The sequence below is a fragment of the Alligator mississippiensis genome, chromosome 3 (genome assembly GCF_030867095.1).
Source record: "Alligator mississippiensis isolate rAllMis1 chromosome 3, rAllMis1, whole genome shotgun sequence".
In the NCBI taxonomy this organism is placed as follows: Eukaryota; Metazoa; Chordata; order Crocodylia; family Alligatoridae; genus Alligator; species Alligator mississippiensis.
The window spans coordinates 35,899,862-35,913,887 of record NC_081826.1 but is presented as its reverse complement, the minus strand read 5'-3'; the positions used below and the strand labels follow the sequence as shown (position 1 = coordinate 35,913,887).

General features: G+C 40.5%; 1 protein-coding gene across 7 annotated transcripts in view; it reads left to right on the top strand.

Annotated features, from left to right (window-relative positions):
- RIMS2 (regulating synaptic membrane exocytosis 2) overlaps window positions 1-14,026 on the top strand; it is a 933,811-nt gene that overhangs the window by 551,812 nt on the left and 367,973 nt on the right. For all 7 annotated transcript variants that reach the window (XM_059723819.1, XM_059723822.1, XM_059723820.1 and 4 more), the window contains 2 exons: window positions 1,663-1,834; window positions 4,413-4,566. In XM_059723819.1, the coding sequence (XP_059579802.1) occupies window positions 1,663-1,834; window positions 4,413-4,566 (326 nt within the window). The remainder of the gene's footprint in view (window positions 1-1,662; window positions 1,835-4,412; window positions 4,567-14,026) is intronic.

Genomic DNA, 14,026 nt, shown 5'->3' with positions numbered 1-14,026 from the left:
AGAAATCTGTAGTGTTAAAATAAATATTTAAGTTATTTGTTTTAATAATCCAACACATAAATTGTATTTATGAATGAATGAATGAATGATTGAATGAACAAGTAGAATCTGGATAAAATGCAACTTTGTAGTTAACATGTTCTTTCAACTTGTAGCTAGCAGAAGCCCACAAATACTTCAATTTTTATCAATATAGGTAGTATGTTAAAGTTAAGATCATTTACAAATATGACAGCATCTCACTATACCACTTTTAAACCATGAATCAGTACAGCAGTACACAATGCAAAACCTTTAAACTTAAGAAGTTTGACAGTTCACGACACACTCATTATCATGAGCAGAACTGGTTGGGAAGTCTCTGCTGGAATGTGATATTGTCAGAAAAAGCTGATTCATCTAGACAGACGTGTTTCATAGATACAATGATTTCAACAAACTTTTCTCAAGTCATAGGCAAGCTTCCCATGGAACCAGCTCACCTGGAGGCTTGCTTAGGCTCCTGGGCTTCAGGATGTAGGGCAGCATGGCAGCCCTGTGTGCACCCTGTGCAGAGGCTGTGGACTCCAAATTTCCGGGTCCATTGTCCTGTGGCACTGCTGCTCACTGGCTGCATTGACACAAGATGCTGACTGCACAGCTATTACTTTGCAGTCATTTAAGTATTTCCATACACAAGTACTAAATTACTTCACAGTAACCAGAGTTACTGCACAGTAGCATCCCTGAATTACTTCTTCGTGATGCTGACTGCATAGTAGCTTGTTACTACTGTGCAGTAGCATCACGTCATGCTTCATGCCATGTGACACTACTGCACAGTAGTAATGAGCTACTACGCAGTCAGCATCTTGTGTAGATGTGGCCACTGTCCAGATGGGAACCTCAGTAATTTGGGAACACCACCTCTAACTGGGGCTTTCAAGGCTTCCAGACTCCTTGTCATTCCCTGAAATTCCTGAGACTGGCTTCCAGGGTATGCATCTATGGGGCAGCCTAATCATGCAGACTGTTCCAGGGGAGCTCCAACATGTGGGCTGCAATAAGGCTTTAGATTCCAGGATTTCTGGATTACTGGTCCTCTGGCTTGCCAGGCTGGCTAACTTCATAGCATGGGGAGCAGGCACCCTGAGATTTGGACAACTTGGGGAGCCTGGTGATTGAGGAGTCTGGAAACAAGGCTTTCTGGGAACTGCAGGTAATGGAAGTCATGGCTGAAACTGAGTGAAATTAACAAGACTGATGGGGTCCCAGGGAGCACATTTTAGTTTGAATATGCCACGACTGCTGTTTTCAGAACAAACTTAATCAGCATTTATATTTTGCTGGAAATTTCTAAATATTTGCTTTTACCCTGAATTGGAACAGAACCAAATTTCAAAATGCCAGTGTTTTTTATGAAATAAAAATTCAGAGATTTGATGAGCTCTAGTCATGGTTAACAAAACTATGACTTACTCCCATACGAATCCCATACAAATCCTACAGTTTTAGTTTAGCATAATTGCCTCACTGGGTTTTTGGGGGCGGAGGGGTTGAGGGGGCAGAGGCTTTTTGTCAGTATTTCAAATTAGTGTTAGTATAAGAGATCCAACCTGCTATAAAACACTTAGAACAATGTAAGGGCTTTTGCAAGTCTTTAATTTTAATTGTCCTTTGCAGTGATAAAAACAAAAGAAGAACAAAAACAGTAAAGAAAACTTTGGAACCCAAATGGAATCAAACATTCATTTATTCTCCAGTTCATCGGAGAGAATTTCGAGAACGAATGTTGGAGATTACTCTTTGGGACCAAGCCCGAGTTCGGGAGGAAGAAAGTGAATTTTTAGGAGAGGTATTTGAAACTGTTTTGACTCTTCATAATCAGTGAGCAAAATGCCAGTAACACATGGATGGATGGTGATTTGTCTGGCTCTTCTGAATAAAATCATAGAACCATAGAAAGTTAGGTTTGGAAGGGACCTCAGGAGGTCATCTAGTCCAATCTCTTGCTCAAAGCAGAACCATCCCCACTAGATCATCACAACCAAAGCTTTGTCTAGTCAGGTCTTGAAAACCTCCAAGGATGAGTCCACCACCTTTCTGGATAACCTGTTCTGGTGTTTTACTACCCTCCTAGTGAGAAAATTCTTCCTAATATCTAACCTAAACTTCCCTTGCTGCAAATTGAGACCACTGTGCCTTGTTTTGTCATCTGCCACCACTGAGAATAGCCTTCAACTCCCCTTCAGGAAGTTGAAGGCTGCTATTAGGTCCCCTCTCAGTCTCTTCTTTTCTAGACTAAATAAGCCCAATTTCCTCAGTCTTTCTTCATAAGTCATGTCTGGATGCTTATCTTGCTGGGATCCTATGACCCCAGCTGACTTCCTGCCCTTTGGGCAGGGGGCTGGACTCAATGATCTTCCGAGGTCCCTTCCAGCCCTAATGTCTATGAAATCTATGAAATGTCCCCCAGCTCCCTCACTATTTTGTTGCCCTTCTCTGGACTCTCTCCACATCCTTTTTTTGTAGTTGGGGGGGCCCAAAACTGAACACAGTACTCCAGATGTGGCCTCACTAGTGCTGAATAGATGGGAAGAATCACTTCCCCTGGCCTACTTGCAACATACCTACCAATACAGCCCAATATGCTGTTAGCCTTCTTGGCAACAAAGGCACACTGCTGGCTCATATTCAGCTTATTGTCCACTGTAACCCCCAGGTCCTTTTCTCAAATTTTATTTAAAAAATGAAATCCTTAAAAGCTGACATATATTTACTTAGTTTATTGTGTAATGGTAAATCTAACAAACTGACATTTACCATGTGATGCTGATATCAGATTAACTCTATAATTATTTTATCTTCAGAAATATTAGCATGCATATATCTATATTTGTCCCTGGTACAATTTTATAGAAGAGAGTGGACTAAGATTGCTATTTAATTGTCATTAAGATGCTTAGACATTGTTAAGTGTCATTAAGGTGATCAGATTGGTATTAAAGCTATAAGAGGCAATCTAAAAATGATGGAAGTATCCAAAGTATAACTTAGGCCTTTTAAGTTCACCAGAAAAATTCAGCGCCTAAAGTTATGTAACTGCATATGCCCAGAACTGCTGCCACCTTAGGTGAGGTAAGTGACTACCCTGGAGGATCTGATTTGGTAAGCATCCTCTAAGTACATCTAACATTTTGCAAGAGCATTAAGCTCAGTATAGAGTATAAGAGCCACAGTGACTTCCATTAAAAATGTAGCAGAAGGACGAAGAGAATGACAAAGAAAGGAGCTGGTACTGATTGTGACTACTGTTTTTTTACATAACAATCTAGTGTTTAGGGGATAACCCAAGACTAATGCCTAAACAGTCCCGGACATAGTGACCAAACCCAGAATTCCGTCCACTCCCAAGGGAGTGCCCTCATCACTGAGCTACGGAGTTATGCTGCTTACTTTCTCACCCCATGTCTTCTGCATTCCTTTCTAAGAAGTGACCAACTTCAGCGAAAGGAGTGGAGAGTGCCCACCCCAGCTGAGGGCTCTCTCTTGGGAGGTGAAATGTGTATATTTGAAGCTCTTTAGACTGAAGAGGGTCTAGAGCCAGTCTCCCAACTCCTGGGTGGGAGCTCTAAATCATTAAATTATTACATAGACAAGGGACACTGGCATCATCTCTACCTCTACCTCCATCCGTGTCTTATGGAGAAGAGTAAGCCAATCCCCTGTACTCAAAGGGACAACCCAGGTGCCTTAGAGGGGTATTTGACTATGAATCCCAGTTTCACATAAGTGCCTAAACAGGTAGTCACCAAAATCCAGGAGGAATTCAGACACATCAATCTCTTTAGCATTTCCTATTGGCTAGTTCCTTCTCTTAATCCTCTTCCTAGTCACTTGACTCTCCTCATTTGCTACACAGGACATGTAGGTCCATAACACAGGTTTGTGATTTCCACTCCTGGAGATGGTTGCCCAAGTCCTTTGCTGGATCTCGCCCTAAGAAGTTTTAGCTTATTCAGGGTCATGGTTTGCTGGAAGTGGTATGTGCCCATAAGAGGTATGTTTGAGTGGCTGTGTCTACATGAGACTCTGACTGCACAGTCATTACTGTGCAGTCATTTAGTATTTGTATGAACAAGTTACTGCACAGTAGCACTGACGAACGCCTTTTTTGTGATGCCACTGCTCAGTAGCCTAATACTACTGAGCAGTAGTGCTGTGTCGGTTGTTGCCATGCAACACTACCACACAGTAGTATCAGGCAACTGCATAGTCAGTGTCTCATGTAGACACGGCTGGTAAGTACATAATTTTTGTTTTATTTTCAAAATGTGTATTTTTACGGTAAGATAATGAATAGAATAACATATGGAAATGACTATTTTAAAATACTTTTCTACTGTATAATGCTTTTGCATGTTCCTTTTAAGATTCTTATTGAGTTAGAGACAGCATTGCTAGATGATGAACCTCACTGGTACAAACTTCAGACGCATGATGTCTCTTCATTGCCACTTCCCCACCCCTCACCATATTTGCCACGCAGACAGCTACATGGGGAGAGCCCCACACGGAGGCTACAAAGTAAGTTGATAATTTTACAAATGTTGCATATATTTTATCTGAACTCCTGTGTACTTCATACTGCTTCTAGGCCCAAGATTTGTAAGAGCACTAGCTGACATTGTATGTGTCAGTTTTCTGTTCTTATGAAGCACATCTTTTGTGATTACCTCTGAGATTCTTAAGTGCTCAAAATACTAACAGTGAAAATAAAAAGTATTATCATATTTGCTTCTGTACTAAAATGCATTAAAATAAACATTCCAACCTGGAATTTAGTCAGTGGGCAATGGTATAAGTTTGTGGCAGCTTACAACGTGGTCCCTCTTTTATTTTTGTCATTTGATTGTACAATCCAAAGAGAAGGTAGTACTTCAGCCTATTTTTTAAAGGGAAACTAATGACTAATAATGAATTTAATACAGTGGCTTGTTACTGTCTTTTGATGCTGCTATAACAGAGAGACAGATTCTTGCCATAATAGAAAGAAAGACAGATTTACATTTGCTTAAATTTCTGAGAAGTCAGCATTGTCAAACAATGTGCCAGGGCAACATGAACATTTTGTAAACAGAAGTTAGATTTGTATTAGTATTTTTCATCTTTCAGTATAAGTGATTCATGATAGACTGGAGTAAGTAGTAGAAATATTTAAATGGAATATTCATTGTGTTGGTAAAACTGGATCTTTAAGACAGAATATGTGATAGTTATAAATTAATCATATTTTACCATCACTTTCTTCATTTCTACTGCTTAAATTACCCACTAACATTAGGAATTCAAAGCTGTGCTACATTGATGTAGCTTTAAAAATGTCTATAGGCATTGTGAAAATCCTTTATAATTCCTACATATTATTTTATAAAACATTAAAAATCAATTTCTAAGATTTTTTTGCATTTCCTTCTCTATCTCACTGTATGAGCATTTGGCATAATACACATAATTATATTATATTTAATAAATGGACTATATTTCTATGTGTGCATGTGCATATATGCACACAAATCCACAAAATGGGCAGAGAATTCTTTAAAATGTTGGGGTATGGGGGATCAGTTAACTTCCAGTAATTATAAATTCTACATGGATTCTCTAATAATAAATTTACACAGGTAAGTGTTTGTAATAGTTGTCTGCTTTTGGGTTAGTACACTTAAATGTGAGAGGAAGTAGAATGCTCCATATCATAATATTTTGAAATTAATTAAAATGAGTCATGTTTATGATTTACAACCTTGTAGCAGTGATATTATCAATACTTCTTTCTTTCTAAAAGAGTTTTCTTTCTAAAAGATGAGGGTCTCTCTTTCAATCCAGCATTTTTCAATGCCCTGGATCCAGTTTGGGATACATTCTTATGGTATTTAAGTGCTTTCCTTCTTTGCTTTATGCTATTAACTTTTGTGAAATGTTTTAATAAAATAATCATGGATAGTGTAGTAGAGCAGCTTTACTTTTTAGGGTCCATTTGTTTTCAGCATTAGTTAATTATTTCTAGTTTTCACAAAATAATAAATCCCTACAAGGAACCCCACTGGCTTTTAGTATTTCCCATCTGTTCAATCAAGTGTTGGCCATTAGTGATGAATAGAACAACTGGTTGCTTTGTTTTGGGGAAGATTATAGCAATGTTAGATTCAGGATTTATTCAAAGATTTTGCCTCAAATGTTGAGACTCCAAAGGAATAGCTTGCCTTTTCCTGGACTCATTTGAACAGTCTTGTAACTCTGGAAACAGTCATGGAAGGTCTTATCAAACACGGTACACTTAAATATTTGCTCTGCTGAGATGTCTGGACTTTGTGCAAAAATTAAACTTATTCTGATTAGCCCCAAAGCAGTACATAAACATTGTAAAGGTATGTTGCATTTTAAAGGTATGTACAGATGTACAGATGTTAAAGTGCATCCTTTGAAGCCTTTCAAAGGGTGAGCCATACAGTTGTACATACTCTTTGAAGCACTGCAAAAAATGGCTGCAGTGCTCCAAAATATTACTTGTTAGAATGTGATACTATTTCAAAGTGCCTTGTTTCTTTATATGTCTATATGCTTACAGGAAATTCCTGAGTCCTCCAAAATCCCACAGTGCCCTTCTACTACTTCTCCCCAAACTGTCAGTGGGATCTGTCCTACTGCTTCACCTCTGTTCTCCCAGAGGCCCCCTGGTCCCTCATTCTTTCATTCCCTTGTTGCCAGAGTTGGTGACCCCCTGCACTCCTCCCCCCCGACACTGGGAGATCCCCTGTGCCCCCTCCCACTGAAGCCAGGATTTTGGCTCTCTAGCTCCCCATCCCTGCCTGCCTGTCTGCTTCTGGTCTCTTGGTTCTGGTGGGGTGGCACAGGGTGTCCAGTCTCCTGGTTCCAGCAGGAGAGCAGAGGCAGAAGATCAGGAAAACACTTACTGACATGGGCTCTGTTCACCACACTGCATCCACATGGAAGTAGAGAAGTGCAGCCATAGCCCCAGGAGAAAGGGCTGCAGAGCAGCATTGGCGATTCCTTCCACTCCCCCTACTCTGTGGGGGAAGGGGGGAACAGAGGCACAAGGCACTGCAATCCCCTGTTTCTCCCCTGGCTGGAGAGCATGCTGCCATATGCAACTGCAGTTATTTTGAAGTGCTTCAGGCAGGGGGCACAACAAGGACTTCTTGTCTCTCTATTGCCTGAAATGGAATGTTTTTTAAATGTTTTCAAACCTGTTACCCTTAGAAATATCCAAAATGTTATGTCTGTGCACGCACAAAATGTTCCAGAAGCTCCGAAACACCGAAGACAAGAAGAAGTTTTCTGTGTTCCTGGTAAATGATGGAACTCTCACAGTTTTCCCTCTGGTGTAAGGCTTTGCACCATTTTGGAATGATACACACCCAAACTTAGCTGAGGAGCCCACTCAGAAGGATTTCGCACCCAAACATAATCCCTCCCATAGCCCACAACTTCACCTCAGGGTTGTAGGACTGTGCATATTTCACATAAGTTTTCAAGTTATGTAAGTTATTCCCAATTTAAGTAGGAAAAGATTTTGAAAGAGAGTATATTTTGAAAACGATACCCTAGATTTGGTTCTGGGAAAACCTTCAAACTGATTTTTGGTAGCTACTGTAGTTAAGTAGGAATTCTTAAAGGTAAAGAATTCCTACTAAAGCTAGATAGCTAAGAAACTCCATTAATCGGTAACAAGTCTTATGACTAATACATGAATCAGCAGTTTAATAAAAAGCTTCCTTGAATTGTAAAATACTTGTGTTATATTCATTTGCCTGAATCGAAAGTTACAAGTATCTTGTGGAGGAGTGTGAGTGGGCCATAGCAGCAATGAGGGGAAAGAATGCATAAATCTTTATAGAATACTAACAGCATTAAACAGGTGAAGAAAAATTTGGTGTAAGTCCTTTTTGTTGGAGATTTCAAGAGAAGATTAAATTAAACTAAAAAAAATATCACTATCTCTTGTTCTTTATGAAGGTCCTCCATTAAAAGCATCCGTCATTAAGAAGTCTTCTAGGTAACTAAATATTAATACAGATCTCAGATTATAACACTTTATCCTGAGCAAACAAATACTTGTAAGATTAAGTTTTTTACTTTGAAGATATTATTGCTGTTGTCAGTTAATTCATATTATACAGAAGTTGAGTTCCAATTTTTTTGAAGTCTGAGTGGATAGATCATTTAAAGGTCCCCTGGTTTTATTCTGGAGTAAACCCTTAGAAAGTAGGTCTAGCTTGTTTCTTTCCTGTGGCCACAATATATGCAATAGGATATGTACAATAGTGTGCAATAAGAAATGCCTCACTTCCTGCATATAAAAATAGCTACTATGAAAAATAAATTGTTTGTTTTAAAGATATAGGCGTATTTATTTTTTTGAACAATCTTTATTTTCCAAAGGAAAAGATATTGTAAAATATAAGGCTGTTTGTTTTTTCCATAAACAGACAAATCTGGGCTTTATTGTCTCCAGGAGTGTAGGTCTACCTATAAATATGTACCATAAAAGAACTATAAAAAACCCCTTCATTTTTGTTCTCTGAAGACAGTATAATAGGACCGCCTACACTTACTGCTTGCCTTTCTTGATGGAGTTGGAGATGTTTTATTTGACTTAAGGTACTTTCTAGTCTCTTTTTCACTTCAGTGAATTTTAGTGCTCATGAAAACTGCCAGAATGACAGCCCTGAAGAATGCAATCCTGTATTTATGGACAGCCAATGGTGTGTAATGCAAGCTTCCCACAGTGTCCCATATGCTGTTTTTCAGAGACCAATTCTAATAGGGAGAGCTTCCACATCAAATTTCCCCTCATCAGTGTGAAAAAACATGTTATATTGTAGATATGTTCACTAGAAATTGATCTAACCTTTAGTCTGTTTTCATTCATGTCACTGAATGCAAAATAGATGGTGTCTTCTAATTGTGCTGGATTTGAACTGGTGCAGAACCCCAGGAATATCAATTAACCTCCTTTAAAAAAACAACAACAAAAAACCTATTACCTCAGTAACCACCTGAAACTCTCCACCCGCTCTCATCAGTCCTTTCTGCTGGTTCAGTGAAACAAGTGTGTCTAATGCTTTTCACTTCTTCTCCACCTCCTCTTCTCCAATCTCTTCCTTGTCCTGATCAATGTAGTATTTTAGTTTATGCATCCCTCAGCTTCAGACACTCTTTCAGTGAAAGCCAACCTCTTAAAAACCCAGAAGTTTCTTAATTTCCATATACTGGTTGTAACACTTGCTAACACTGCTCTTAATATTGTTTCCTTGGGTCCCTTTGGTATGAGCCCATACAACACCATCTCTTGTGTTAAGGACTGACTTATTTTTGTAACACTTTCAAAAAATGATGTACACTTTCCCACACAACTTTTGCATATGTATACTCCCAAAACATGTCCCACCTTTTTGTCATCCCTGCACCTCTCCCTTGGATACTTTACTGTTCTTGCTAAGCTCCATTTATGTTGTATCTCCCTTACCAACAAGATATTTCGTTATGATCAGCCACACTAGATCAGCATGTTCTCCTTCATGTCATTCATCAGCCACCGTCTTCCACACCTTTTTCACTTGTCCTTCTGTAAGGTCCCCCACTGATGCCATCCTGTCTGTCTCTCTCTCTCACCTTTTTTGTCAGCCGCTTGCAATCTTTCAGGACCTCCAGTGCCACCTCTCCTATTCTGTACATCCTTATAAAACGTGCCATTCTTATGTAATGAACAACACGTTGCAACACCCATGGCTTCTTCCAGGAGCCCCCATATATTCCCCATCTTAAGATCATACCTGCCAAAAATTGGCTAAAGCATATGGCTCTCCCTTCCCACTTCAGTGTTAGTTTACACACTGCACTTATTGTTTGTGTAAATGAACCACCCTATGTACAGCTTCCTCCGTCCTCCCAACTCTCTTGCTCTTGTAGTTCCATTCCAGCTGGCCTTTGTCTTTTCACTTTTCGAAAGAACATACACATTTTCCCTTGTACTTTCACTAACTACAGCCATGATGGGGGAAACACAGTTCTGATGTACAAAATGATCAGCAGTAACAGCACCTTAATTGCTACCACTTTTGCAGCAAAGAACAAGTGTCCTTCCTGTGCACCCCCATAATACTTGCCATACCCTCACTGTCACCTTTTCCCACATTTTATTTATTTTCCCTTCTACCTTGATTGGGATTCCCTAAAACTGATCTCTTCCTCTACTACTTGTATTCCAAGCTTCTTTAGGTCCCTCCAGTTTCCCACTCCCATTATAGTGCTTTTTGTTTTGTTTACCTCCAGTTGCTTCACCATACTCCGTTGTATGTTTCAGTATCCTTTCATTTGATAATTTGTCTCTAACCACTAAATTGATGTCATCCATATAGACTGAGCACATTACCTCTGCCCTTCCCAGTATTATTACTCCACTTACGACTCTATCTTTCTTTATTCTTTGCACCAGTGGCTCTATTGCACATGGGAACAATATTGGTCACAGTGGACACCCTTGTCTTACCCCTGTATGGATTTTAAAGGTTCTGCTCAGATGTCCATTTATTAGCAATTGGCTTTCTGCCTCTCTATATAGCAGTCTTATTCATCCTGTCAGTTTGTCTGAGAAACCCATTTTTGTTAACACTTCAAATATAAAATCACTCTATCATATGCTTTCTCCAAATCCAAATTTGCTACTGCCATATTTGATTTTCTCTCCTGAATGTGTGTCAGTGTATCCCTTATCAGCCTAATCAACTCAGAATTCCTCCTGCCTGGGACTGCACAGGTTTGCTCTTCATGTATTACTTTTTTCAGGTTCTTCTGTATTCTCGAAGCCACCGTCTTTGCTAACAACTTGTAATCTGTATTTAGCAGGGTAATCAGTCTCCAGTTCTTCAGAAGCTTTGTCTCCCCTCTCTTGAATAGTAAAATTGCTGTTCCACTTGTAAAGTCCTTCCTACTTCTCCCTTTTCCTCTATTTCTTCGAAAACCTCTACTATATCTACTCGAAAAACTCTACTATTGTACAATTCCATGGGTAGACCATCTACTCCTGGAAACTTTCCTCTTTTTCAAGATTTTAAGCACTCCTCCACTTCCTTTAAAATTATCTTTTCTACTATCTTCTGTATCTCCTCTTCCTCTACTTTTTCTTCAGTCTCTTACAGAAAATTCTACATTTTCTTTCTATTTCCTTCTTCTGCTATAGTTCTTCATAGACTCTTCTTTTCATTTCCAGCACCTCCTCCTGCATTTCCACTTAAGCCCCAACTTCTGTCTGTACTGCTTTTAGATCTCTTTTCACCATCTTCACTCTGGCTGAAAAGAATTGGGATCATTCTTTGCTTTCGTCCATCCACGGTGCTTGTGCTAAAAATATTTTCTCTTTCGTCTTATTGTTAAGCCATTTTTCAGCTCCTGCTTTTCTCTTCCAGTTCCTCTCATACCTGTCTTTTTTCTGCACCTTCCTTTAGCAGCTCCTATATCTTTCTTTGCAGCTCTAAAAGTTCTTTAGTTTTAGGGTCTTCAGTTTCTTTAGTGTCCTCTTCATCACCATCATCCACCATTTTTTCATACTCTTAAAATTTCTTCAATGTTTTCTACCCCTCCTGTTGTTTTATATATGGTGAAAACACCTCTGCATCTTGTAACAGTTGTACATTTAACTTCCACACTCCCTTTCCTATTATTGGGCTCTCATCCAGACTAATTTCTGCCTTCAGCATGTGGTGATCAATAAATGCCATGCTTAAGGTTTCTTTTTTCCCCCATATCTTTATTTCTTTGTATATAAACACAACATCAATTCTTGATTGCTTCTTTCCACTGGGTTTTGCTCTAGTGAAGGCTTTCTCCCCTGCCCATGTGTCTATTAGTGACTCCACATTTATTATTCATGTTAATCTGGATAAATTGTCTAATCTTCCCCTGTTTTGTCACCTGCTTCTGTTATACAATTGAAATCCCCCACTATTATCTGCAGTCTCCTTCCAACTGCATATACCGCTAGTTTTCTGAGCAGAGCTTTCCTCCCCTCCTACTCTGGTGGTGCATCTACATATAAAATAGCTAATTTTGCTCCCCTGGCTGATAGTATCATTCACTGTAGTTTGTCATTGACAATATCTTCCACATGCTTCACTTTCAACTGTGGATTGTTGAAAAGTACTGCTACACCTGCTGCTTTGTTATCATGTGTTCCTTACCACCAAGACAGTCCCCATTTCCACCTTTAATCAGTGTTTATATTCCATCTCCCTCAATATATCACAATCTTGTAGGCAGATTATGTCTGCCCTTATCTGTTTTAAAACTGATTCAATCTTTTGCCATCTTTTCTTTGTTAAGAAGACTCGTGGCATTAATCAGTGCTATTATCAATGCTTTTGTGCTTGCTTTAACTGATTGTGTCTGTCCTTTTAAGGTTCATCAGTACTGCTGCTCACTGTAGTTGACTCCACCCCCTCCCCCACTTGCATGTCAGCTGCATTAGCTAGCTGATTGATTGCTTTTGCACTCAGGAAGCTTTCCACTTTTCCGCCTTCCCACCATTTCCTGCCTCCTGCTCTCCACTCCAAGCTGGAGCCCAGGGGAGTTAATCATGGGAAGCTGCTCTCCAGTTCTGACTCTGGCTCTGACTCTTCTTCCTCTTTATGAGGTTTTTTTCTGAATTTTCTTTCCCCTCCACCCTGACTTCCAGGCTCTTTTACTTGCCCCAGCTCCATTCCTTCTCCTTGTTTGGTTTCTTCTTTCTTGCCCTCCCCCACCTCCATGTCTGGGCTATCTGCTGCTCCCTCTTCCCCTTCTTTTCCTGTTTTTTCTTATGCCACCTAAATTGCATAAGTCTTCCCCCTGCCCCCCTCTCTGTTCTTCTCTCCTGCAGGATCTCTTCTACCATTTTTACCTTGCTCTCACCCTCTTTTCTCCCCTGCTGCCTCTTTCTGATTCATACTATTCCTCAGAGGTCTGAGCTTACTTGCATAGGTATCGGAACATCTGTGCTGTGAGTAGGGGGCTACTCAAATCGAGGAGGCAGCTGGCAGTTTGTGGGGCCAGCTGCCATTTCTGTGGGCTTATCATAGCAGGGCTCTCCCATGCCTCTGATCGGCCAAGGGGCCCCAGTGGCCTCGCCCCTTGCCACTGATTGATGACTGTCCCTGGTGGGGTTGTCTGTCATGCAGCCCCACTTTTTACCACTGATTGGTGGACAGGGGTGGGGCTACATGACAGGCAGCTGTCTCAGCCAGTCAGCTGTAAGGAGTGGGGACAGCAGCCATCTTGGGCTCCCCTTTCAGCTGGCACCCCACTTCTCCTTTTCCCCCACATGAGCTGCGTGGCCAGGCTGCAACAGCCATGAGGACTGCTGGCTTTCTCTGGGGAGCCAGCATTTTATTTTCAGTGGCTGCATCTACATAAGTGGCAGACTGAGCAGTTGTTACTGCATGGTCATTTAGTACTTGCATAACCAAGTACTGTGCAGTAACCAGCATTAAGGAGGTCCCCACACATTTTTTCCTTGACACTACTGCTCATTACTACTGTGCAGTAGCATCACATCACAGTTGGTGAACCCCAGTGCTACTGCAATAGCATCTCATTTACATACAGCCAGTAAGGATTATTTCCCCCCAGATTTTGCAGGTATTGCCCAATTTCACATGAAATCATGATTTGAATAGGTTTCGAGATATGAGTGATATCCCCCCCCCCCCCCAACCTAGTGCATTTTAGGGACTCATAGCACTCTGCTACTCTATGCCCCTTCACTTTGCACCTGAAACACACTGCATGGGGGCAGTGTACAGACAGGTGTTCCTCCTTTCTGCACTTGCTGTACTGTTTCAGTTGCCTGTCATACATTATAAACCTCTGGTGTTGCCCCAGCAGGATCACAGATGAGAGGTGCTGCATCCCACCTGGGCTCCACTTATTCACTTTTTTACACTACTCATGCCCCCATCCCGATACTATATTTATCCGATGCTTTCTC